Source organism: Pelodiscus sinensis, chromosome 19 (genome assembly GCF_049634645.1).
Source record: "Pelodiscus sinensis isolate JC-2024 chromosome 19, ASM4963464v1, whole genome shotgun sequence".
Lineage (NCBI taxonomy): Eukaryota > Metazoa > Chordata > Testudines > Trionychidae > Pelodiscus > Pelodiscus sinensis.
This window is the reverse complement of record NC_134729.1, coordinates 16,648,098-16,675,994: the sequence shown is the minus strand read 5'-3', so window position 1 is coordinate 16,675,994 and position 27,897 is coordinate 16,648,098. Positions and strand designations below refer to the sequence as shown.

Here is a 27,897-nt window from a genome sequence, read left to right as displayed (position 1 = left end):
CTGCTTGAGTTGCTATCTGTAATAGTTCTGGAACAGCCCTCCCGGTGCAGATGCCATTATAGTGCTATAAGGGAATTTTCCACTACAGGTTGAACCTCTCCAGTCTGGCAACATCTCTGGTCTGGCATGAGTTTAGTTTGCTGGATGGCCACTTACCATGGGTGTGGCCGAGTTTCCCGCAGTTCCATAAAGTCTGTTTACAGCCACCTTTCCTGGCTCTCTGTGTTCTGTCCTATTATTTAGCTATAATTTACCCCTAAATGTCATCTAAGAGCCCAGTGAGCGGTGGGAGTGTTGGGGATGCTGCTAGACAATGTTGACCTCCTGTGGTTTGGTAAATTAGGTCCCAAGGTGCTGGACTAGAGAGGGTCAAGCTATCGTAATCCTATTCCATGCTGGAAAAGGAATCACTAAACTCTAGCTAGGGATCTTAAAATGTGTTTAAGTAATTGTGTAACTGCTAAAAAGGTCAGTGATTATATGGGGGGGAAGGGACAGGGATGGCAGCTCCCTGAAGCTGGTGCTTTTGGGGAGCTGGCTTTTAAGATGGCTCCCACATGTACTGGGAGCCTGCTTGTAACCGTGCATGTTAACTGTGTGCACCGGGGCGGGGAAACTTTTTTGGATTAGGGGCATTGACCCACAGAAAAATCAATTGGGGGGTGACGCACAAGTGAGAAACAAACAAAAAAAACCCCTCACTGGTATGACATCTGACTGAGAAGGAGAAAGACCTTCCCCACATTCTCCTCATGCAGCACAGCCTTTGGGGGGGCCCAGGCTAGTAGATTTTGTGTGCTCCAGATCCATCATGGGCTCCCCAATACTGGGAAGGAGCCCCAAGCCCTTAGGGGGGCCAGATCCTGCCCCTAGGACTGAGGTTCCCCAGCCCTGGTGTACAGTTACACTGTTCTATCCCTACTTACAGCTAATACGATAAGGCACTTTTATACCGGTGTGTCTGCATCCACATTAGAATCTGTAGCTGTTGATTGAACACCGCACCTTGAACTGCCATATCGGTAGCTTGCAAGTGTGGACCAGGCTCAGTGGAAAAGCAAATAAAAGAATTCAAGAGTCCTGGATTCCAGGTTGTGCTGTTTATGGAGAAGTTTTTTCCCCAGTTCTTCTACTCCCTTTTTTGGAGCTTGGCATCCCTTTTGTAGTGTCCCAGTCAAGGTGGATGGACAAGGGAGGGAAATAATATACTCAGCTCTTGGGTATTTTTCATTGTTCTGCCCTGTGACTACAGGTGTGGACGCCTTTGAATAATTGCACAAAGTGAATTTATTGCAGCCTCCTGTAGGCATTGTGTTTTATATATATTCAGCTCTGTTTACTTTTTTACCTGAAGAAAATGCAATTGGAGAAGCTGATAATGCGGGTTTATTTTTGAGAATATAAACGGGCAAGTCAAGACATTCAAAGATTCCCGCAGTAATCATAACTCGTCTGCATTGTACATTATAGATGGAGACATTTTAACAATGTACTGAGTGATATAAAATACTACAATTGAGCAAAAGGGCTGAATTGTTATTTTTAGAAAGACTTCCCGATTCTTGTGCATTTAAATTCCCAGCCAGGGTGTTGCATTGATGTAGCTTCTTGTATTGAATTAGACCCACATGTCTTTGCAGAGTGCAGTTTCTCTGTTTGTGTCCTCCGGCAGTTTAGGTTTTTCCAAGTAGCATTCATTGTTTGTACTGCTCTATCTCTTTCTGTTTTTATAATGCAAGAGGCCTCTCTCCAAATGCGGCGTTATCCAGCTTCTGATCCTTTTCCTGACACTTAGAATTAGGTCTGTTACACTGCTAACTTCAACCCACCTGGCTTTGTCTTTTGGATCGGCCGAGTTGTGGGAGAGCAGAGATTTTCACTGAAAGGCGCAAATTCCCTTCCAATGAGCACTTTTGATTCTGTAGTGTAGGCTGAGCCCCAAAGGAATGGGGTTAGGAGCTGCTTAAAAGGTACAGTTCTTCCTCCACAGACAGTAGAGTAGGCACTTGTATCTTTAGAACTCAACTTTTTTTTCCCTTTTCCCACCTTCTTGCCTGTGTAGATGACAAGAAATTTTGAAATGATCATGACTTTTCTCCCCTTTGTTTACAAGTGTACCATTCAAGCAGTTAATGTCAATTCCCCCCCCCCCCCCCCCAAGGTAAGTTGAGAGAGAGATTTTTACCCCTTTCTTGCTCAGTTCTGATATGCTAGGAATGCCAACTTTACAGTGTTGGGGTAGTGTAAAAATCTGAGCTTTAAAATAAATGTATCCCAGGCACATTCTGGTGTGCCTGGAGCATTCAGAAGAGCCAAGTGCCATAAGGTGTGTGGTATAGCATGCCCTCAAGTGACCCCATTGTAATCCCATGCAGTGTGTTGGATATCTCTTATGTGGATGTTCTCCTCTGCTGTCTGTCATAAGTAGACTTGGTTCTGGTCAGAATCAGTTTAAAGTTGGGTTTGTTTGTTAATTTCCTAATTTCTAATGCTTTCGAAATTGCACATTAATCTGCGATTGGGTGAGCTGGATTATGTTTTGCACTAATAAGCTGATTTTTTTGTTTGTTTAAAAAACAGTTTTAATTTACCTATTTGAATCTACCGTCATAGTCTAGGTTGGTAGGGACCAAACTCTGGATTCCGAATATTTGTCTTTGAAATACAAATTCATCAATCTATTGCTGAGGAACTGTAAAAAGCCCCTCCCCATGAATTACCTGAGTGTAGTTCTTGCTCTTCTCCTGCATTCATTTGGGGGAGCACTTTTCCAAGTGTATCTGATATGCAGATGCCCAGACAAGGAGATAAACAAGGCAGAATCATATTGAGTTTTTCTCTTTGAGGAACTAAGTGTGCCCAATGAAAAGAGCCTAAACCAGCTGGGGAAAAGCTTTCTATTTTTAAAGATTACAGGCAGTCCCCGGGTTACGTACAAGATAGGGACTGTAGGTTTGTTCTTAAGTTGAATTTATATGTAAGTCGGAACTGGTACATATTGTAGGGGAAACTCTAGCCAAACATTTCTCCAGAGCTCAGTTTTATTCTCCCACACCTCACTTCCCTCAGTCCTTTATTCTCAAGTTGAGGTGTCTGCTGAGAAAAGCCGCTCTGCGTCTCGCTGGTCTGCTGGGGGGGGGGGGGGGGGCGCTAGCTTCGCGTCTCCCTGGTCTGCTGGGGGGAAGCAGCTAGTGTGGGGTTGCCTCACCCCGTTTGTAAGTAGGGATCTGATGTAAGTCAGATCCATGTAACCCGGGGACTGCCTGTACTGCAAATACTGGAAAGAATGTAAAATAATTATTTGGTGCTTTCCATTTCAATATAGATTTGTTGGCTAAGGAGACAAGTACCTGCTAGTTTTGATTAAATTAAACGTTGTACTCTCATAACATCCCTCCTCGGAAAATCTCTCTGCTTTTCAGACACTAAGGCCCCCCCCCCAGACCCGTGTCAGGTTTCTAAACTCATTGTACAGATGGATATACAGAAGAACAGAAAAGATTGTTTCAAAATTGTCACAAAATATGTCATTAGCAGAGCAAATTAATTAGGAGTCAAGATTTCCAGCCTCCTTTTGTTACTCAAGACAAATTGCTGGCTGGTTTGAATTAGTACTTCTCTCTGTGTATTGTTTGAACGTAAAGGGGAACTTGCATTTGGCTTGACTGGTGAGATGTGAAAATCTCTTTTCAGTTTCCCAAGTTCCTTAGTCTCTAGTTCCTAATTCTACTGGACACACGCGGCGCGCACCCACACGCGGCGCGCACCCACACAATGTAGTGGCCCATTCTGAGCTGTTTGCTCCTGGCAACTTTTGTCAGTTGATATGAGGAATCAGGGAGATTGGTGGATGTAGCAAGCTTCCCGATTTCATTTGCATGCAGTGTCTGTGGATGGGCAGATGGGAAGAGAATGATCGCTGGGACAGATCAAGTTCCCGAGGTCTTTTTGTTCGTGTTAGGCCCTTTTTAATGCAAGAACTGCAGAGCTGACTTTGACTGTCTATATTGTACATACCTGTGGTTTCCTAGCCAGCTTTCTGTAACAGCCCAGCATAGAGGAAATGCTTGTATCTATAGAAGATGAAAAATGCAACTGGTGGTGTACAGCTACCGTACAAGTGTAAACCCATAAAATGGGCATCACTCGTGATCGTATTGATCCCGATTTATAGCAGAGCTGCTCATTGAGTTTCTCCAGTTGCCAGCTAGTGTGAGTTCAGATTAGATTGCCCCACACACTGCTGTCCTCCAGAAACCCTACGCCGCTTTTGAAAATCTAAATCTCTCTGTTCTTCACTTCCAAGTAGTCCTATTCCATAGCTGCAGACAAAGGCTGCCCCATTGTGGGCCCGGAATCAGTAGTGAAACGCTAACATAATGAACTCTTTAAAAGTCTATTTATTTTGAAACTATTCATATATCTCAATCAGAATGACTCCTGATATAATTAGATTGCTCATCGCTTTATCTTGCTGTGTAGGAGAACAGTTTCATTATTAAGCATAGGATGTCCAGCCATTAAGGAGTGAGCTTAATGTTTTTTTCATGAGTGTGTGCGATCCATCACTTGAGTGCCGCTGCGCTAAATCATGCTGAAAGATCGCTTCATTAGTTTTCCGCCATCTGTACAGAGGGAAATTTACCGTTCTTGTGTTTATAAACATTCCCTGTGTTCTGGTGGGGTTCCTCATCTACATCTGCCTTGGCAGCAGCATCTGCGCACTGCTTTGCTTGAGTTACTAGCTGTGCTCAACTGTTGGTCCTTAGCAGCAGTTCCAATGGCTGCCTTGTTCCCTGAAACATGAGTGGACCTCACTTATAAATGTCACCTGCCTAACGTCACTCTGGATGTTGAGACCAGAAGTGTCTGAAATTCTTTTGCTCAGTGACCTCTTGTCACAGTGAGTTCCACATGTAAAATAAAGTGTTTGATTTTCTTAGCTGTACTTTTTGAAATGGGGTGACCAGACCCGAACTCACCCTGGAGAGCGTGGCTATGCCAGTGATGTATATCATGACATGTTCGGTATTTCTACCCCATTCATTGTACATCTGTGTGCTTTTTGGACCACTATTGGTCGCTAAGCTTTTCACTGGGCGTTCTGTGCTGGTGCCCAGTTCTCCAGGGCTGCCAGTTGACTGCTTACAGTGTCTGGTTACCCAGCTGTATAGTAAGCATTAGGGATGTTAGATATGGGGTAGCTGAATAGTCGTGTAACTGCACAAAATGTTGTCGGTTACACGACTCTTCAGTAGTCCCCGGGGTTGGGGACGGCAGCCAGTGCGCTCCCAGCCACGCTCCCAGGGAGTTCCCTGCCACCCCGTGCTGCTGCCTCTGTATCAGAGCTGGTCCGCAAGGGGCACCAGTTTAAAAACCAGCTCCCCACACAGACCAGCTGCCTGCTGCCTTGTGCTGCTGCCTCTGAGGCAGCAGCGCGGGGGGGCAGCAGTCCCTCTCTGCGAGGGTCCAAGCTCCTTGCAGACAGAAACTGCTGCAGGGGAGGGAGGAGAGGCTGCCAGGAAGCAGCTTCTGTCCATGGTGGCCCAGGCCCATGGACAGAGGCTACTTCATGGCAGCCTCCTCTAGCCCCCCCCCCCAAGCGTTGTTGCCTCAGGGGTGCGGGGAGCAGTTAGCCCTGCGGAGCCGGTGCTGGGGAGAGAACTGGCTTTTAAGCCGGCTCTCCCCCCCCCCTCGCCCCCCCCCCGGCACTGCTTCCTGCTTCCTCCCCTTTCTGCCTCTAATACAGAAGCAGCACGGGTGGTGGGAAATGCAAGTAGTTGACAAGATTAACCAATAATCCTAGGCTTATCGGTTTGTCGACTACACGCATTTCCCCCGCCCGCTGCCTTTCTATCAAAAAGTGTCCAAGCGAAGTAGCCAGCTTAGTAGTCGTGTCCCGTGTTTAAAACTTCCTTGGCTAAAACTTGAGTGGAATTTTGATAGTTTTATTTCCTTTTGTTGACACTTTGGCACTTTTCAAAGATATGGAACTGGCTTCTTGAATTTTGACCTGCTGGGAGCTGCTGTACGTGTCTGTTGCAGAAGTTTGCTATGTCATGATGAATGAGATGACTTAATGCAACTTCATATGGTAGAAGTTCGGTTTTTTGTTAGTTTGTTAGTTTGTTTTCCCCACAAAGCTACATTTCTAGCTCCCAGGAGAGGGTGGATCAGTTTGACTCTTGAAGTTGAGATGGGTTTTGTAGGCCAGCTTTCTCACAAGTGTTGAGCAGTGCCCAGATGTCTCAAGGCTGGTAGGACAAAGTGATCCTCGAATGTATTTTCCACCTGTGACTCTAGTTACAAAGAACTTTGCCTGTTGAGTTTTGAAGGTGACTTCTAACAATGTCCAGTTTGAGAGCTGATTCATTTCTGTCTACATAGTGAAAGTGTGATAACTGCTCCCCATGTTAGGGTCACGTCTTGCATCTCTAACTAAATGATCTCTGCTCATTGCTTGCCTTGGAGGTTCTGATGTTTCTAGGACAGGGACAGGTGCTTCTAGTGAGGTGGCTCCTTGTTACAAGATCTTAAAGTGGGGAGCTGTAACTTGCCAAAAAGGGGGTTATTTGCTGGTCGGTTGGGAAGTGGGGTGGAGGAGGGAGAGGAAGGGAGGAGGAGAAAAGGATTGCGTGTGAACTTGCTGAACCATTTGAATTGAAGGTTAAAGGTTTCTATTATGTCTGCCCTTGGTAATGTAAAGCCTGGAGCAGCCCCAGCCCCAGCGCATGGAAGTGAGACATTTGTGGCTATGTACAAAACTTACTCCCACTTGGTAATTTTCCCTTACTTTCGGGGGAGAGGGTGCTGAACAATATACCCCGCCCCCCCAATGGTCACCTCTCCTTAGTTTTCATGACCAGTATTGAGTTTGGTTACCAGGGTACATGCAATAGCTCCAGAACTTTTCAGATATGCCAGCCCACCAGCAAGTGGTCCATATCGAAGTGTGAGTGTGCAGTGAGAGGCATTAAAAACTGAAGTTGTGGCAGAGGGGCAGATGGTTTTTTATAGAACCCGCTGTTCTATGTAACCTCTGTCTCTGTTCAGAAAACTGCGTTCTGCAGGAGGTTGGTTGGTTTTGTGGCAGTAAATGTAGAGCGTGTGAGGTCAGGATGAAGTAGGGGACCCTTTACATGTCTACACTTTCTGGCTTTTTTCTCCTCTTGTGATGATCTTTTTACCGAACACAGTGACCACCAATGGACCATAGTGCTCTGGTTTCTCCAGTATTCTGTTACTTGTAAATGTACAACGACAAAGAGATTTTATTCCTTCGGGGTGATTTAGAATTGCACATATGTGCTTCAGTTGATTGGAACCAAGGAGAAGCGTACATGGATAGATCATTAAGTGGTAGCCAATGTGATCTTGTGAGTCAAGGTAGCCTCTCCCTAGCCGTGCATGCTACCACTGATCTGGTTTGGGTAAGTGGATGATTTCAAAGGGATTAATTTACTTTCAGTATGGAAGACTTTACAAGAAACTGTTTTCTAGTGTGTAGAAGGAAGACACTTGGGGTCTATGCCTAATCATGCCACTGGCTTTGTTTGTCTTTGCACAAGTTATCTTTCTGTGCATGAGTTTCTCCCTCTGTAAAACAGAACTATTCCTCACTCTGAGATCCTCCTGAAAATGCTCACTGTCTTAGTGCCCAATATCGTTTAGAGTCTGAGAGGATTTCAGGATCTCTGAAGCTCAAAAGTCTTACGGTTCCTCTGCTGTTTTCCCTCCTTTTGCTAATTAGGCACAGACTGTTGTGTAAGAGTTTTCCTCGGGAGCTAAGTACATTTTTAGAGAAATGCACTCTGTGCTGTAGAGAACCGCTCAAGTGCAATGTAACGTTGCCAAGAGCCAAGACGTGAGATACTGTAGAACAGACAGGGAGAATTTCTGATATTGATTTTACCCTTCATAAGTTACTATTTGTTGGAGGTATAAATGAAACTGTACATTTGCTTCAGCTGTTACGGGAATCACGGCTTCTGATTTCCTATCCAAAGCTGTTACAAATGTAAAAAACCCCTCTGGAGAAGAGAACAGACGCCCTATTGTAAAGGCACCAGAGCATATTGATGTCTCTAAAGCAGTCTGTGACTTGAACCCATAGGTCAGCACACCTCACCCCCTTGTCCAGTAACTGCTGAGCTTTCCTCTTGGCCTAGGAAAGGAGATCAGTACAGAAAAGCCTGTGTATGTCGCTTGCTGCTCTATCCTGGGGGACAGAGGACCTCCGAGGTTTTATGTAAATCTTTTCTCTGTTATATTCCTCTTAGACAGGACTTGTAATTAGTGCAGTAATATCCGAGCGGGTCAAGAACAGTGGGTAGAGTAACAAGGAACAAGAGGGCAACGTTGAAACCAAAAAAGGAAAAGATTGAACAAAACAAAGACCTGTAATCATCAGTAGCCAGCGCTTAGGGCATCTCTTCACAATACATCCTGGGTTACCATCTAAAACAATCCAGATATAGATTCATGCTAGGGATGTGAATGGTTAACCAGTATGCATTGCCCTTCCTGGGTGATGCTGATCAGTTAGGGTTAACTGTGGGGGGCTGGAGCAGGCCCCACGCCTACCACAGGCAGGGGGCTGCTCCAGTCCCTTGGGGGCCGCTCCAGCCCAGCTAGAGCAGCTCCCCTGTCCACTGTGGACTGGATGGACTGGAGCAACCCCTGCCCACCTGTCCCCATTTAATTGGTCAACTGGTTAAACAATGTGTAACTGGTTAACTAATGAAATGGGATAGTGCATCCCTAATTCACAGCAGCATATTCTCTGTTCCTCTTTTGCAAATTCCATTGAAGTAAGTGAATGCATGTGACGTATGGTGGGAGGAAGAAGTCCTTAGCTGTTCTGGAACTGTTGAAGGCTGGCTAGTAGATGAAGGGGACTGAAATCCACGTTGTGACTTTAGCTAGTACTCAGCATGCTAACTGACCATTTTGGGGTATATGCACTTCTGGACTTACTGACGATAAACTCAGAGTACAGCTTTTATAGAATAAAAAAAACACTTCTGCACATGAAATAATAAGCCTGATGTAAAACTCTGGAAAAAGCAGGCAACTAGAGACTAGGAAAGAGGTGTTTCTTTTACTAGTCATTAGTCGTTAATCTGAATTAACTGAATGTGGTTATGGTCAGATAACTTGTCTAAATACTGGCAACTTAATGTCTCTATTTTGGGGCAAGGTTTTGCTGTGCTCGTCCAGGAAAATTGTCATTTTTCTAAAGATTTCTTGATTACTTTGATATTTCTTTTACTGGGGTACATAATTTATAACTGGGTATAAATTCTGACTGTTATAATTTGTCTGATTATGAGAACGGACGAAACACAGATTAGTTGTCTTGTGGAAATCAGATCAGATTTCTGTAATCAGTTTAAACCTTCCCAGAAAAAGCTCTGCTTTAATTTGTTTAAGCCTAGAGTTGCTTTGAGCTTAACCGGTCAGTTTTACGCAGCATAATTTGTGTTCTGCTGTATGGCCACACCCTGCTAAGCCTGCAGCTTCTACCTGACATAGATTTGTGAGGTTGCATAAACCATACGAGTCCCACTGTGACTGCCTCTGTATTTAAAAGAAAAAGGGAAACCTTTTAAACCACCAAATGCTTAGCGTCTGGCAAATGATTTATTTCAGTTTGAGCGCCCTGGTCATGTGAGAACATTTAAAAATATGCCCTCAGAGCTTGCGTTTAGAACTGTAACTTTTTCATTTTTCCTTTTTAAAACAAAATCATATGAACAAAGTGTTTGTAGCTCTATTCTGAACTAGCGTGTTATATTGGCAACCCCCCTGAAATGGCTTTGAACAGGAGAGCGCATGCACATCTAAGAAATAGCAGCAGGAAAGTCTTCAGAGGTTCTTATCAAGCTGTCCAGCTTTGTACAGTGCTCTGATCAGGGATAAGTTCAACTGAAAAGTGTGTGTGTGCGCTCGCTTTTATTAACTGTCTGACAGACCCAATTCTCAAACTCGGAGTGGTTGTTTGAGGAGGAATTTCGAGATCCTGTCCAATGATCAGTTCTACACTCAAAAGTTAAGCTGAACAAACCTATGTTCAGCTCTGTGTTTTAAAAAGAAATCTACACCCCTGAGCATGTAGTTAATCTGGCCTAAGTTAAGGTATTGTAGGTAGTGCAAGATTGACAGAAGTCTTCCATTGTTCCAGCTACTTCCTCTCGGGCGCAGGGTAGTTTACACCAACAGGAAACCCCGCCTGTCACTAATGAGTGTCTACACTCTGAATCGCAGCTGGCCACTGGAGCATTTCAAGCTTAGCTCAATCAGCAGTAGGAAATGTCATTAGAATTGTGATATGGTAAACTGGCCATGTCTGGAAGCATCCCTTGCAGAGCTTGATAATACTACTGCAGTGAAAACCGGTGTTTATAGAGACATTTATTTTGTGCCTGTATTGCAGTAGTGCCTAGAGGTCCTGCTCAGGTATCGAGATCCCATCATGCTAGGACGTGTACACGCTTAGAACGAAAACATGATCTCTGACCCAAAGAACATATCATCGAAGTATTAATTTTAAAACAATTTAATGAGTTTTCCATTGTAGCTTATCGAATTGGAGCCTTTTCATCAAGTGCTGTAAAGTTCTGTGAAGACTTGGCACGAGGCATATGTTAAAATATTGTTTTGTTTTCTGGACAAATACTACATGCTCAGTGATGGAATTTTAATATAGAAATTGGCGCTTTGGCAGCTTTATACTGAGGGATGAAACACCTCCTGTTTGATAAATGGCCTACTCCAAATTCTAACTGCCACGCATTTGCTTGGGTGTTCTATTTAAAGGGACACTTTTCACTTGAAATCTAGTTGGGTTTAAAAACATGAGCTAAAAGTCATTTCCGTTACTACACCTGCCTTAGCGCTAATGTTTGTGGATTTACAGCCCCAGATTCTCACAGCCTCCAGAGTGTTTTTCTCTCCCCTGACGCTGTATAATCGGTTGGTTTCCCAAGAGTTGTCGGATACAAAAGTAAGCAAACTACAAACATGGGGTGTATTTCTTCCTCTGCCATGCTTCTTGGGGGAAGCCATCGTCAGAGAGGTCACTTTCCGTAGCCAGGTCCTGCCCCCGGCGGTGCGGGTGCCAGTGGTGGAGGGGATGGGGGTAAAGTGTGCACTCCCCGCAGCTTCTCGTCACTGTTGGTCTATGCTGGATTTCAGTGAATAGTCTGAAATGTGTCTATCAAGCTCCAGTTCTCATCAGTCTTGGCTTCTTTAGCAACTAGGGGTGAGAAAAGAACGACCCTCGCAGTCAGATATGATGGGTTCTCAGCCTTTTCCTTTCTGAGCCCTCCTTATCCCCACCATGCTATAAGAAGCCAGGGCCTGCATTGGGGGTAGCAAGCAGGACAGTTGCCCTGGGCCTCATGCCACAGAGGCCCCTGCAAAGCTAATGGCTCAGTCTTTGGCTTCAGCGCTGGGTGGCTGGGCCCAGGGCCCCAGCCGTCAGCCCCATGCTGTGAGGCTTTGGCTTTCTGCCCTGGCCTCCAGCAAGTGTAATGCCGGCCCTACATGGCGGCCCTCCAGGGAGCCCCAGATCCCTGGCTGAGAACCACTGCAATGTGAAAGATTAAATGGCTACCCATTTCAGATGATGCTTATCGGTTAATGTTTATTGGTTCTGGTCAACTGGTGGGGGCTGGAGCAGCTGTGCCGGCAGGGGGCCCACTGGGTCAGCTGATCCTGGGCTGCCTGCGGTGCTGCCACTTTGAAACGCCTGGAGCAGCCTGACACCGGGCTCTCATGGCGGCATTTCAAAGCAGCAGCACTGCATGGAGCCTGGGGTCAGTGAGGAGTCCCCAGCTAACTCCAGGCTCCATGTGGCGCTTTTGCCTTTAAAGTGTAGCAACAGCCTTAGGGCTGTTTCTACACTTCAAAGGTGGAGATGCCCTATCGACTAGTCGAATAGTTGATGCAAAATGCATCGACTATTCGATTAGTCAATTACCCGCAGTTTAACATTCCTAAAATCATGATGCCTAAAGGAGCCCTTCATGCCCTACAGCCATGGATTGCTGACTACCATTATCCAGGTAAGATCCCTCCAGTCTCTGGAATCCAAAATGCACTTTGCTCTCCCGGCTGACTAGCCCTGTTCCAAGTACTGTCCTGACACGGATGCTAGTACACGCAGAACTGAATGCCGAGTCCTGTTCATGTCACTGTCCCTTCCAATGCAGGAATAAACGTGCCACCCGAAAGACCACTTCTTTTTGAAGGGATGCTGTTGAGTCAAAAATGGTTTTTAAAATGTCTTGTGACAAATGACACCATTGAAGGATCAAAACGGTACACTTAAACTCCTTTTACTTTCTGTGCTGTCCTTTTTGCTTTATCTAGTGTGGACAGTGAAAATGCACTAGTTAGTTTCACTTTGCAAGTTCTCATGCACCAATCCGCTACTGCAATGTCCAGGCAGCAAGCACTGCAGGATAATGGGTTCTGGGGTTTGGAGGTGGGGAGGGGGGAAGGAAGAGGCAAAGTGTCATGTTGAAATCAAAAAGAAATTATGGAAATCTCTCCTGCACCTAGGTTTTTCTCAGTGTTTGCTTTAACCATAACAGTAACTGTACCTGAATGAAGCCAGATTATACCCAAGTGTGCCCTTCTAAGCCTCTCAGAGCATGTGGCTGGTGTAGCAACAGATAGTTGACAATGTCCTTCCAGTTACTTCCCAAGTGCCGAAAACCATTTGGATTCTGTTCAGGGTTAATTCCTGTCCCCGAGCCAGGGGTTATTCTATGGACGCATTGGTTGTCCTTAATGGGTGACGCATAGGGTGATGGAACTTTAGTGACTAAATTTGTTTAAGACAACACTGAGTCCCAGGGTTGGTATTTTAAGCCTCAAACATTGTTTAGGACTAGTTTAGGAGAAGGGGAAATCTCAGGTATGTACTTTGCCTTTTTTGTGGTGATTTTGGGGTTCTGGTAGCTAGGCTGTGTAGCTGTTACTCATCAGTAGGATGCTCAGAAAGGAAATCTCGACTTCTTCCGAAAGGAGCTAATATGTGACAATGAAATACCACAGGTAGCTTTTAGTAAGTGGTATCTGAAAAAGAAAGCAAGAGAAACTGAACTAGGTTGAGATACTGGAAATGTGGGCAACAGATTTACACAATTGTTGGCATGACTCAGGCTGGCCAGTCAATTGCATTTGTGGTAATTACTAGAAGAGGTGGATAGTTCAGTTGCCATGGAAATCAGCCTCTGACTTAAGGGAGCGTATGCCAGGTCCCAGCGGAATAGGTAGTGAATGGTCATTTGACTTGGTCCAAGCCAATCAGTGCTTCAGTAAAGGTTGCTGGAAATGAGTTACCATCAGTGTAGTGAAAAGAGGCTCAGAGTGGGTTCCAGTAATGAGTATGCTAAGAGCAACAGAGGAGAAGCCACACTTAGGGATGGGAAATGAAGTTACCCACCAAAACATTTATATAGTCTTTTTAACCACTTCTGCTGGCTCTCTCCTTGTTCGTTCTTTGCTCTGGATGGGGACTCTCAAGGGAACTTAGTGTAGGGCTAGAGAACATGATTAGCAGCATGCCGGTGGCCAGTCTACACTGGTGGCCAACCACGCATCCAGGAATGCAAGAGAAATGCCCCATGTTCACAAGTCCCTCCATTGATACAGAAGCCTGTGCTAGCTAGGAAATTGTCTAGCACGGGGGGGAGTCTACACTTACTGCGCTACAGCCGCACTGCTGCATTGCTTCAGTGTAGGCCCTGCCTGTGGGACGGGAGGGATTCTCCTGTCAGTGACGATAATCCGCCTCCCTGACAGCTGGTGGAATTCTTCCGTCATCCTAGCAGTGTCTGCACTGGGAGCTAGGTCTGTACAGCCGTGTCTCCCAGGAGTGTGGATTTTTCAAACTCCTAAGAGAAGTAGCGATAGTGATATAAAATCCTAGTGTAAGGGGGTTGAGACTCACCACCATGGTGCCTCCTGCTGGTTACGCCAGGAATTAGCTCAGGGCTCCCTCTTCTGGCTGGTGTCTCCTCCATCGTCGTTCTGCACCCATGTCCTGCATCCTCCCTGGTCAGGACCCAACTGTGCTCTGCTCTAATGAGGAGCTCTTTATAATCAAGGCTGCCCCACTAAGCTGCCTTTTGATTGGCCCCTTCTAACAGTCTTTTCCTCATTGGCTGGGTCTCTGTGCGAGCTCATTCCAGCCAGAGTGGGGTAGCCTGACCTACTACACCCTCCTGAGACCCAAATTGGCCGGTTTTTGTTAGGTTAGACTTTGGAGAAAAAGAGGGCTCCATATTTAAGGCCTTACAGGGTACGTCTAGACTACAGGCTTTTGTCGACAGAAGTTTTGTCGACAGATACTGTCGACAAAACTGTCGACAAAGAACGTCTACACTACATTCAGTTCTGTCGACAAAGCAAGCTGCTTTGTTGACATGGGCTGCTTTGTTGACATGGTAGTGTAGACGCAAAGGACAGTTTACATGCAATAACACCTTCTGTCGACAGAAACTCTGTCGACAGAAGGCATTATGCCTCATAAAATGAGGTTTACCAGCGTCGACAAAACTGCTGAGTTCTGTCGATGTTATGTCGACAGAACTCAGCGGTAGTGTAGACGCAGGTATTGTTTTGTCGACAAAAGTCCACTTTTGTCGACAAAACTCTGTAGTCTAGACACACCCACAGACACTGTGGGTACGACTACCCTGCTGCTATTTTTTCTGAAAAAAGCTATGCAAAATGTGCTATGCATTTTGCGTAGCTTTTTTCGATTCTTTTGTCGGAAGAGGCTTTTCCGACATTTGGCCTGTCTAGACTGGGCCAAATGTTGGGAAAAAATCCTCTTTTGAAAGCCCCTTATTCTTTGTGGAAAGAAGAATACAGGATACAGGGGCTTCCGAAAGAGTGTTTGCTCTTCCGCAAAAAAAAGCAGAAGAGCAAACGTGTTCCCTAGACATGGAACAGTTCTTCTGGGATACCTCTGATATCACGGAAAAACTGCGTGGTATAGCCATACCCTTTATAAATTGTGTTTATATGGCACGCCTTTAGTTGTAGCCTGGGTACTTAAATTCATAGCCTTGCTAGATACCAACAATCATGGACACAGGATTTATAGTTCATGACGTCAATATGTAATCAGTTAACCTCGTTTATCCTGCAAGTGAGAGAGAACTGAGCCTGTGATGCACAGGTTTTAATATGCATCCTAATTACCCATCATTAGGGTCAGTACCAAATTGACTTAACCCAAGGCTCTGCCTTGCATTTCGGTTGCTTTCCAAGAATGTGAGTTTGCCACATTGTCTGTCAGTGGTGAGTGAGGCCTCGCCTCTTGTGTCATACAAAGATGAGCAGGTATTGTGAAATCCGAGACATTTCACAATTGGGTTTGACTCTCAGCTGATCAGAATCTTTTTAAACCTTGTGTGTGTGAAATAGACTTTGGGGTTTAACAGCACTTTCCAAATCCTTTGCTGCTCTACTGATTGCAAGTTGCCAGCCCTGGGGTGTGCATCTTCATTAGGAAAAAAAATGTGTTCTTAACTTGTGTTAGCCAACAACAATTTTAGTGGAGACAAGGCCTAGACAAATCTGAGGCTCTCGTATAGTAACTCCGTCTGTTAATGCTTGTGAAAGCATTGATCTTCACTGGAGTTTTACCTTGTGATAGTTCCCAAGTTAGCTAACGCACGTTAAGAATACACCTAGTGAAGACAAGGCCTTGGTCTTCATGGTGAGGTCCAGGACTGTACACACCCTGAGCACAAGCCAGTCTCTCAATTAATGGAGCTAGATGCATTTCCTTGCACTCAACGAGCTGACACTAGAATTTCTTTTCTCCGTTAGGCCATGCTGCAGGGTGAAAAGCACAGATAAAGAACCTTCCACCACTCAGGATATTCCACCAGCCCTGACAACTTCATGCCGCAGGAGACAGCCTGATGCCCTCAGCGACTCCTGCCATGGACGGAGGGATGAACTTTCCACAGCATGAACACCAGCAGTCGGGCAATACGTTGTACAGCATGCCGAACCTCCAGACCCAGCTCAGCGTTCCTGCCATAGAGGTGAGGGCTCACTCTGTCTGACGTGGAAATGTAGGTGGGAGATGGATTTGGGAACTTTCCTCAGAGGGAGTTACAGCAAGGTTGAAGTCCGGGGGAACCATGGAAACATTTATAGTTGCTGTTTGGAAAATGGGCTTTCCAAGTTGCTGTCCCATGGCATGCCGTATTGATTTCTAGCACTAGATGGTCCCACAAGCCGTGTTGCCTTTGAAGTTGGGGAGAAAAGCAAAGTTGTGATTGAAATGTTGTAATTGTAAAGCCCATCGTATCGCAGCTTGCAAGACACAAGACGAAAACTCAAAGCTGGGTTGCCAGCATTCCACTCTTGTTTCTACCCCTGCTTTTCTGTCGAGTACTGGAGCATGAAAGTGGCCCTTGCAGCTGCCTTTTCTGACATTGGTCCAGGATTGAGTCAGATTTGATTAGCACCTAGTCTCAAGCAGGATTGGGTCCCCACCACTGTGACATGCTATCCAAACGTGCTTTAAAAAAGTCCATTCTCCAGAAATCTTTAGAATGAAAATAGAGTGCCCCTTGGGCTCCAGTACTTTTCAGTCTCTGATTGAAACAACTTAACTCTTGCTTTCCTGAAGTTTGTACCCCTCTAATTCTGGCTACTGGGAGGCGTTCAACACTTGCTGCCTACCTGTGGAAGTTGGGTGTAAGCAGTTTTGAGGCCATCTTGAAACTGATGAGGACTCTTAATATTTTCAGATACCCGCCTGCCCTCAGAAAATCAGGAGCGTTTCAGGTGACTCAAGTCAGGCACCCAGAATGAGGCGCTTCAAATTACTACTCAGTTTGAAAATCTTGACCTTTGAAAACCTCTGAGAACAATCCTGTATTTGTTACTCCTTTCTCCCAGTTGCAGTCCAGTCAATATGCTGCAGCTAAAATCCTGCCCCCTGCCGGCCACTCCAGGCTGTATGAGAGAGAGAAGCAATTGATTGCAACAGATGTAAATTCTGTAGCTCAGTAGTTACAGCTCTGGATCTGGGTTTTGCCCTTATTTGGACACAGAAATAATAATTAAAAACTCAACTGCCACATTTTCTCACAAAAGTCTGTGCCATTTTGGTCAGTGAACAATCGGCAAAGGAGATTAATGTCAGGAGTTGAAAGATGACACAATATCCTGTTGGTGCTTTGGCTTCACACTGAAACAGAACTTGCTCTTGGTACTGAAAGATGCCGGGGACCAGTAAATGTGGCTGTCTAGGCATAAACCTGCCCAGACTAACTCCAGGTTCTCTGAGGCAGAGTCCAATTTCTACAGTTTGAGATTAACTGTGTATGAGGAGGGAATAACCTATGAGGATAATGACCCCCAAGCTCTCCCTGGAATGAATAACAAGTCAGAAGTGATGTGTGGCATTAGACTAACCACCTATGAAGGATTTAACGCTCCCGCTGTTTGTTGCATGTGGGGAGAGAAGAGCGGTCCCAGGAGAAGGCGGAATTCTGAGCTCCCAGTTGGGTTTAGCAGAGTTGACGTTTTCTGATGGTGGAATTTTTCTCGGTTTGTTATGCTTTCAGAACTCGATGCTGGCTCCTGATTGGTGGAATTCCTTCTGTTCATCTGCCCCTTTCTCAACTCCATCTTTCCCAAGTGAAAGCCAGTAAGTGCCGTGTGTATAATTCTCCTACGTTTGCATACCCAGTGATTCAACTGTTCCTTCGTTCACTTTTTCACTAAGCGATGGGGAAATAGTTGCATCACACAGTGTTTGTGGCATTTTACAAACTTCTACATCTTGGAAAAGATACAGCCTTTGTGAAGACATGGGAAATCATTGCCTCGTGTAAGCTTTGAAACTGATTTAGGGGAGAGAAGACCTTGTGAGTCTAGATTTGTTACACTAATGGTGTTCATAAAACACACCATTAATCTGCTCTGGTTGTTCTAATGTATCATAGAGGTAGGTAGCTTTATATGGCAGGGGAAAAGGAAGGCATTTCTGCTCTGAGGGAGGCAGAGTGACATGTTTATGGATGAAGTAGTATTAAAAGCTACGGTAATATAGATGGTTGGAGGCTGCTGATTCGTAGTAGTACTGTCCTGGCTGTATTAAGCTTCCATTTTAAATGACCAGCACGTTTGTATTCAAAATGCACATGCCATTTAACTGAGCAAGCCAGAGTGTATCAAGACCGTTGCCTCTTTCTCAGCTTGCAACTGACACGGTTTGCTAGTAACCTCATTACTAATCCAGCAAGGTGTGAAGTGGTGAGAAGTATTAGTTGATGTGAGAAATTGTAACTTCCTCCTAAGTAAATTCCCACCATCTGTGTACACCCTGAATAGCGTATGCTTGTAAAAGGCACAGCTGCGATGTTTTCAGTAAACTGTGCATAGGAACAGTGGCCTCCATTTGGTCGAATTCTGGCTTACAGTTTTCCTTATAGACTCACTGGAAAACCTCAAGACCTAGTTCAGTACCTTGGCGATAAGTGCTTTGGAATAAAATGTTTTGAATGTTCTCTATCTCCCGTAGAGTAGGGATGTGAAGGACCAGTTGACTAATTGACTTTCTAATAAGCAAATGCTTATCGACTAGTCGCTCCCTCCTCCGCACTCCCCTCTCCCCCCCGCCCTCTTTCAGACAGAGGTAGCAAGGAGCGGGGGAGAACTGAGGGGTACTTCAAAGTGGCAGCACTGCATGGAGCCAGGGTCAGCTGCTCCGTGCGGCACTGCCACTTTGAATGCCACAAGAAGCCTGTCAGGCTCCTTGTGGCATTTCAAAGTGGCAGCTCTGTGTGGAGCCCGGAATCACCTGGGGACTCCTCCGCTGTCCCTGGGCTCCATGTGGCACTGCTGCTTTGAAATACCACGGTGGCCTTTCAAAGCAGCAGTGCCTGCACGGAGCCCGGGGTCATCGGGGAGTCCCCAGCTGACTCGGGCTTTGGTGCCTTCGCCTTTGAAGTGGAGGCGCCCTATCAACTAATCAAATAGTTGATGCAAAAACGCACCGACTATTCGATTAGTCAATTACCCGAGACTTAACATCTTTCCCCTAGAGTCAGTCTGAGCCCCTGTGAATGCGGCTCTCCTCATGAGCACCAAGCTGTGTGCTCCTATAGGTCGTAAGAACACAGGCTGTGATGCACCTTCTTTGGGGTTTTCTCACCTGAGGAGCCTAGCAGCAGGGTGCAGTGCTAGCAGTGCATTGTGCCACCACAAAACGGATCCGAGCTCAGGCTAGGATGTTCAGGCCAATGAGGGCTGGGAAGGGGTGCACAGGGACATGGGGTCTTTCAGGCCTGCCTAGGGAATGGAAGGAGGGGCACAGAGGGGCCAAAGGTGAGCTGCATCTGTGCCTGGCTGCCTGTGGGAGGGTTGTTTTGAGCAGCGGAGAGGGGCTGATGGAAAAGTGCAATGGGGCTCCCAAAGCTGGACCAAGTTGTTCACTTGTGGAATAGATCCCTGGGCATCGTTTGGGGGACTTTGCCCATTTGAATGTCTCAGTCAGAGAACAGAAAGCTCCCTTCTGATGAGCCTCCCCCTTTGGGGTTGGGCTGTGGGCTTCGTTACACTTGATTTTAAAACCTGCTTCTGTGAGGCCCAGAAGACGGGTCGACCAGCAGCATAAACATTGTGACTCAGGCTTTGAAACCTCCCCCGACTGGCTGGGCTTCAGAGGTCCAGCTCCAGCCCAAATGTCTGCACAGCTGTTTTTAGCGCCCGAAAGCAAATCCCACGAACCAGAGTCTGGTCACCTAGATGCTGAGCCTTGCGGCTGGGGTTTAAATCACTTACCCTGTGACTCCCTACCTAGTCACCAGCCATGAGAATCCAACTACTCTGTTCAGATTACTGCCGTGTTCTCTCCCTTGTTTTTCTTTCCGCTTTTCTCTGCCATCCCCATCCCACCTCAGTGTGAGAGACAAGTTAGCCAGAAATGATGGGCTGAACAGAATGACTTATACAACAGATTTTGCTAAATGGTTACCAAAAATCTGTTGTGCATGTGGTGGAAGTTATTCAGCCTTGTTAGTTACTCCTCAGACCAGGAATTTGGACAGAAGTTATCAGATAAGATCAGCCTCTTTGCACTTAGCCAGGCTGTCTGTGTGCTTGGAAGAGGGTGTGCTTTTTTTGAAAACGATTCCTGTAAATTACACTTTCTGTATCCTCCAGGGAGCTATAACAATTTGTTTTGCTCTATCGAACCACAGGTTGATACGGTATTTATCTGTTGTTCTTTCCCTTCTGTCTGACTGTTTGCTGTCTTTTTATCCTTCACTTTCCCCCGTTCGGTGCCAGTACTCCTCCATTGCGCTGGTGACCTTATTGCTGACCCTGCCAAAACTTAAGCATACATGTAACACAGAGCAGTCCAGTTGATGTAGGAGTCGTATTATCATACCTGTAGTAATAGATGTGTCTGAGTCACTTTAGGACTTTGAGCCTATCATAGCATTTATTTAATAAAGGATGCTAAAGTTAGGGTTGCAAAATGGTTTCAGTTTTAGCTCCCTGTTTTTGTATGCTCATGAGTTCCCCAAAAATTACTTTTCAGATGAAATTTTCCATTCTTTTATTCCATACAAAGGAAAGACTTAAAAAAAAGAGGAACTTGTAGCTTTTAGCAGGTTAGTTAGACTCATGTAGACGGGAAATACATTTTTTGCTGGAGAGGAAGAAGATGACCACAGTTGTCTGATCACACAATTTTTAGCCAGATGTAGATGAGCTCACAAAACATTTACTAAATTTTTAATTGCAGCTGTTTTGAAGCTACGTATAGTGGGCAGGCACAGTAGAAATTCTGAGAGTTCAGTCTTACACTCTGCTCACTTTTGTATGGAGCTATAGCTGTTGTGTCCTTATACTTTTCTTTAAAAACAATCTACAGTGTTAAAGGCAAGGAAAAAAGTAATGAACTGAGACACTCAGTAAAAATTGCCAAGTTAGGAAATATAAGCCAAGGTCCTCACAGTAGCACTAACTTGGTCAAATTTAACACATGCCATGGTTTTTCTTCTTGCATTCATTGTCCTAAACATCCAGGATGTACAGGCTGGCCGAGTTGATGTTACCACGGGAATCTTAAAGGGACACTGCTAGTCAGGTGATGGCTCATTTAGATCACCCTTTAAAGAGTATGGTAGCAATTAAAAATAAGATTTTTCTTAGCTTTCCTGTTAGAAGGGACTTGTGGACGGATCTGAGAGCAATACAAGCAAGCAAGCTCAGGCCAATCACTCCTCCCGCCTGCCTTCCTTTTAGTGCACACACCTGTTGGCTGCCTGCCCACCTTCATTTTTGGCTCTGCTGCTGTCCTTGGGAACTCGCAGTGTGGGTCTTTATGAGAGGTCATGGAGGCATCAGCAAGGCAATGAAACTCGCAAGGCTCAAAAGTGCTGTCAGATGAAACAAAGGAGGAAGAACAATACAACTTCTCCTCTTCACCTGTCAGTGGTGATACTTGGGAGGTGAACTGTAATAACCGTAGGTACATCCTAGTCAGTGCCATTCTTAGAGAGCAAGTGTCCCTTTTGTCTTTAATGTCCTGCTATTTTGGGACAATCACGCTGGACAACCTCAGATTTGCATTAGCTGATTCTGCATGTAACTGAGATGGTGCTGTCCTTGAAAAGCAGCTTGGTAAAAATAGCAAAAATACATAAATGAATTTAAAAAAAAAAAACCCTCTGATCACGAACCCCATCTCTGTTACCACAGACTCCATAAGGGAGGAGGAGTCATTTGCCAAAGGCTGTTTTTAGATATGGCTTGTTCTTCTAGTAACAGCTTTGTCCTGAAGCAGGTTTTTCCAGTTTCTTCTAAGTACTTAACTTTTGCAGGAGGATGGATTTGATTGAACAAGAGGGTAAAGTTTGCATTTCTTTTCCAAACTTTCTTAGGCCACAAAAAATTACAATATGATCATTATTCTTGTAAAAGGCTGAACCAGGCAAATCAAGAGGATCCTACACAGGGGAAATGTTTAGATGTACAGTATTTATAAGGTAGCAATCACTTTTAATAGCTGAGCTCCTGTTACAATAATAGGCTTGATAATTTACTCTCATCAGGATAAATCTGGAGTAGCTCTGTTGATGTCAGTAGTGTTGCGTTTGTATTGCTCCACTGTTGTCAGCTGAGTTGTGCTTCAGTAAGTAAGTGGAGCACTAGGCCCCGTATGTTTAGCAGACAGCATTTCTCAGGTTTTGGAACATGACTTCCCCCACCCCAGTCTGAATGTGTAACTGCGGTGTAATAATACATTATTATCAGGGATGGTCTAGACAATACTGGGTCCTGCCCTAAGGGCAGGGGACTGGACTCGATGGCCTCTCGAGGTCCCTTCCAGTCCTAGTATTCTACGATTATAAAACAAGCCCAGAAGAAGCATCAATTTCAGTTTAACAGTGAAGAGGGAAAGGACTGGAGTTAAGCCTCATCTGAGTTAGGGATATAAAAGGTTAACTGGTTAACCCAGGGGTGTCCAAACTTTTTTCAAAGAGGGCCAGATTTGAAGAAGTGAACATGCGTGAGGGCCGTCCCTGCACTCTCAGCCCCGAGGCGGAGGGCCCGCAGGGTCGGAGGCGGGCGGAGAACGCAGGGCATGCCGGCCTCACGGCGGCCCGGGGGCAGGGCGAACCCGCAGGGGAGCGGGGCTGCGGACGTGCCCTACAGGGCAGGCTCTAGGACCGCGGAGGCTATGGGCGGCGGCGGCGGCATGGCTGGAAGCAGCACGCTGGACGAGCCAGTTCAAAAGAGCGCCGGGGAGCCAGGAGAGGGGGAGGAAGCGGGGGCCGTATTAAATCGGAACACGGGCCACAATTGGCCCGCGGGCCGGACTTTGGACATGCCTGGGTTAACCGGTGAGCATTAGTCTTACTGGTGAACCCACATTAACCCATTAACCATAACCGGTCCCAGCCTCACTGACTACTGGTATGACCCCTAGCAGTTTTATCAGTTAACGGTGTAAATGATACATTTTAATTGCTTAAAAAATCATAGAATCATAGAACTGGAAGAGATCTCAGAAAGGCATCAAGTCCAGCCCCTGCTCTAGGCAGGACCAGTTCCAACAAAATCAACCCGGCCAGGGCTTTGTCAAGCCGAGACTTAAACACCTCTAGGGATGGAGACTCCACTATGTCCCTAGGGAACCCATCCCAGGGCTTCACCACCCTCCTAGTGAAATAGTTTTTCCTAATATCCAACCTGGACCTCTCCCACCACAACTTGAGCCCATTGCTCCTTGTTCTGCATCTGTCACTACTGAGAACAGCCTCTCTCCAGCCTCTTTGGAACCTCCTTTCAGGAAGTTGAAGGCTGCTATCAAATCGCCCCTCACTCTTCACTTCTGCAAACTAAACAGACCCAACTCCCTCAGCCTCTCCTCATAGGTTATATGCTCCAGCCCCCTAATCATTTTGGTTGCCCTCCGCTGGACCCTCTCCAATGCGTCCACATCCTTTTTGTAGTGGGGGGCCCAGAACTGGACACGATACTCCAGATGCGGCCTCACCAAAGCCGAATAAAGGGGAATGATGACATCTCTGGATCTGCTGGCAATGCTCCTCTTAATGGAACCTAATATGCCATTAGCCTTCTTGGCTACAAGGGCACACTGTTGACTCATATCTAGCTTCTCATCCACTGTAATCCCCAGGTCCTTTACTGCAGAACTACTACTTAACGGTTGGTCCCCAGCCTGTAACAATGTTTGGGATTCTTCTGTCCCAAGTGCGGGACTCTACACTTGTCCTTGTTGAACCTCATCAGATTTCTTGTGGCCCAATCCTCCAATTTGTCTAAGTCACTCTGGACCCTATCTCTGCCCTTAAGGGTATCTACCTCTCCCCCCAGCTTAGTGTCATCCGCAAACTTGCTGAGGGTGCAATCCATCCCCTCATCCAGATCATTAATAAAGATATTGAACAAAACCGGTCCTAGAACCGAACCTTGGGGCACTCCGCTAGAAACCGACCGCCATCCTGACATCGAGCCATTGATCACTGTGAGCTTTTTAACCAGCATTTACATCCCTAATCTGAGTCCACAGCCTAAGTTTTCCTTAATTGTGCCCAGTAGCTTAGTTGTATCTGTCCTGAGAGTATAGCTTTTTTTTCCACGGTTCATGCCATGTAGCTGAGAGAAATGTACCAGTCAGGCCTATCTCTGGGCATATTTACACTGTTCTGAAACCAATACAAAATCAGCTAACCAGTTTCAATGTAATAAATGAATTAAGATGCGCATATTAATGTAACCTCAACCACACCCCGGGAAAAAGTCTTGAGTCCACAGATGGCCTTTGTACTGCGCTTTAAAAGTAATAGAGCTGGGCTCTGTCAAACGGAGCAGAGGAGCAAATTGCAGAGGTGAAAACTCGCAGCTGCAAATGCCTTGTCCCTACTCATTCCAATTGAGGGACTGTAAGCAAGAGCACATCAGCCGGTCTGAACTTGGATATAATCAGAAGATGCCTAGCGAGGTTCTCTGTTCCCAGCCCAGGGTATTGTAGAACTGAGACACGAACTGGGCCATCTGATTTAGTCCTTCAGCAAGGGCACGATTCTTCCCCATCACAGGATGGAGTGCTTGTTCTGTTTATCAACAGCTGTGTACTCAGCGGTACACAGGACAGAGAAACACTGTCCGTGCCTGGCAGTAGTAAAAGATGCACACAAGATGAGGCAGGAACACGCTGAGTTGGATTTATGTGGTGGGTGGTAATCTTATTTTAAATGTTTCAAATTGCCAGTTTCCTCCATTCTCCGTTGGAGGAAATGTTCTACTTTTTCATACAGCTTATGTTCATAAGGTAGGTTTCGTAGGGCCAAATCTTTGGGCATTGTCTGAGGCCACATCTACACTTAAGGGCCACGGCCAGAGATCACTCTTCTGGTGTTTGATTTAGTGGGTCTAGTAAAGACATGATGAATCAAATGTCAAGGGAGCCCCCGTCGAAACCAGTATTTCTTGCAGTTGCAAGGAGTAAGGGAAGCCGACAGGAGTAAACGCTTCCCTTGACCGCCCGCTAAGAAAACAGCGCCATGCTTGGCTTAAGATATGGTGACTCCAGCGATGTTATTTACATAGCTGGAGTTTCGTACCTTAAGCCGACCTCCTGGGTCTAGTGTAGACCTGGCCTGAATAACTCTGTCTAGCTAGAGAGGAAGAAGAAGGATCTAACTTGAACTCTTTTGGAAGGGTTTAAGCCTGAAGAATACAGTGTTTCCTCTGCAGTCTTCCAGCACGTACTCCTTGAGTTCAGAAAGCATTTTCTGTGAACTTTGAAGCAAACGGGTTAGCATCTGAGTTTAAAGTCCTCACTGTCATTGATCTTAAAATTTGGCACAGAGCTCTCCTTTCCTTCATTAGACAGAAATGATAGAGGAATAACACTCTTCAGACATTCCAAAGGATTCAAGTGCACTGAAGTCTCAGTGCAAGCTGGAATGCATTAGGTTTTAATTAAGTTAACTTATAAACAATCGTGTCTAATTATTATCATGATACAAATTAGTCAGGGACAGGCCAGTAGCTCCGTGTCCCCTTAAATGCAAGCGCTGAAGCTAATGTGCATGGTGCAGTTGCACTGCTTGAAGGGAGACCATGGAAGGGGTGCTGTGTGTGTGTCGGGCTCTCACGATGGATGATTTGAACCCAACTGTCGCTGGATGGGCCCCAACTGTCATTGTCCCTAAAGGTTCCATGTCTGGGTGCTGGCTTCTGTGTTTCATCACAGGGAGTCCTGCTCTGGGGGGCTGGATCAGGTCAGGCAGACTGGAAAGAGGCCATTTTATGTGCCCCTGGATTCTCTGCCCTGGTCCCCTGGCAGGGAGCCTGAGGCCCTCTCTTCACGTCATATGAGTGTGTGGCAGGACCACGAACTGAACCCAGCGCATGGGAAGAATGTGAGACAGTGGAGAATTGGAAGCTAGGAGACCTGAATTCTAATCCCTGCTCTGCCACTGACCAACTGTGTGCCCATAGGCAAGTCACTTCCCCTCTCTGGTCCTCTTTCCCCTCCCACCCTTTGTCTGTCTTGGCAGCCTGTACTGTACACTCTCTGGGCGCATAGCACCCAGTACAGTGAGGCCTTGATCATGGTTGGGACCTGCAGGAGCAGCTGTAATCCAAATACTGGCCCCCTGAATCACAACCTAGTACCTTAACACAGGTCCCCGCCTCCTCTCAACCCCGCTTCAGTGCGGTGGTTTACGGGTATGCTGCTTCAGCTGAACCTCGGGTCAGGATCAAGCCATGTGTAAAATGCCTGTCAGCCTTGCAGATACGGCCCAGGTGTTAATTCTCTCTCTCTCTGTGCTGGGGTGAGGCGGGCCAGCAGGTGGGGGCGCGCATTGGCGCTGAGGTGCCTCGACCATCACATCCGTGAAGCCTTGCCTGGCACCTGCTCTAGTGGGCTTTGCTCGAGCGAGTCTCTGAGCAAGCAAATGGAAGTCTAGCTGGGAGTTACAGAAGCCCTCCCTACACCTCACCTCCGGAGCGGGTGCCTCTGCATGCGAGCTCTGCCAGAGTGGCTTGCCTTTGGAATGTCTTTTCTTCTGTCCTAGTCAGCAGCTGCCATCAGTATCTCTCCTTCCCCAGTTTTGGCAGAGCTGCCAGATTGACAAGCTTTGGAGGCCCACCCACTTGCACTGATTTAGTGGTAGAACAAAAAGCCATGAAGTGGTGGCTGCCTTCCAGCCTCTCACAGCAAATCACAGGAACGTGCCAAAGTCCTTGCTGAATAAATAGCAAAACAATACCAAAGGTCCTGGAAAAGGCTGGCCTGTCATATTAGCAGTATTGTAGTGGCTTTCATAACGACATCCGAGCGGCCAGACTGGGTCAGACCAAAGGTCCAGGTAGCCCAGTGTCCTGTCTCTTTTTTTCGGGTGCCTTTGAGGGACTGATCAGAACAGTGGTAGAAATGTAGCCGTGTTAGTCCTGTTTTTTATCAGAACAGGTCATCTGTGAGTGATCCACCTCCTCTCACCATTCCCAGCTTCTGGCCGTTCCTACCCATCTTGGCTAATAGCCATTGATGGATCTGTCCTCCATGAACTTATCTAGCTCTCTTTTGAACCCTGTTATATTCTTGGCCTTCACCACATCCTCTGGCAAGGAGTTCCACAAGTTGACTGTGTGGGTTCTTTACTAAGCTGCAGTTAGTCTTCTTTTACAACACTGCCCGGGTGGAGATGGCATTCCCATTTTACAGATGGAAAAACTGCAGTCCAGAGAGATAAAGTGATTTGTCCAAATGAGGCACCAGATTCATCCCTGGTGTAACTCCGGTGAAGCTGATGAACAAACATTGGGAAAAGTGTCTTATCACTCAGAATTGAGGAGTGATTAGAGCTGGACTGTACTTGGATTCTTTTAAATTCATTCTCTCTCTCTCTCTTTGTCTCTCTTTGTAAGAGTGCAGGGGTAGGGAGCTGATTTGGGGCTTCTTAACAATAAGCAAACCAGTTGCAATATCAGTAAGGATAAAGAAGAAATTCAGTGGTAGCAACTCAGGCTATTGTGAAAAACTGTTTCTGCTGCCCTTCGCCAAAATTTTACTTTCAAAGATGTGGCAAAAGAGGGATAAACTTAGTCATAAGTGTGTCATAAGTCATGTGCTTATCTGCATAAATGCAACCCATCTGGTGTAGTTACCAATCCCACACGTGTATTAGCTATAGGCTGGTTGCGTTAATGAACGGCTAACTACGCAAGATACGCCCACTGCTGGCTTAGTACTTGGGCTGCCCAGTGATTTCAATCTCCTCTCCCCAACCGATTTTTCGTGTACTTTGGAGCTTGCTGCTTGTGGGCTCCGTGGCCTTGACATCACACGGAATG

At 46.1% G+C, this 27,897-nt stretch overlaps 1 protein-coding gene across 4 annotated transcripts in view; it reads left to right on the top strand.

The window, feature by feature from the left end:
* SBNO2 (strawberry notch homolog 2) overlaps nt 1-27,897 on the top strand; it is a 121,697-nt gene that overhangs the window by 26,822 nt on the left and 66,978 nt on the right. For 3 of the 4 annotated variants that reach the window (XM_075902659.1, XM_075902658.1, XM_075902660.1), the window contains exons 2-3: nt 15,856-16,076; nt 17,613-17,695. In XM_075902659.1, the coding sequence (XP_075758774.1) occupies nt 15,951-16,076; nt 17,613-17,695 (209 nt within the window). In that variant the 5' untranslated portion in view covers nt 15,856-15,950. Of the gene's footprint in view, nt 1-15,855; nt 16,077-17,612; nt 17,696-25,721; nt 26,038-27,897 lie in introns of those variants that run through there. The other variant, XM_075902661.1, reaches the window with a different exon arrangement.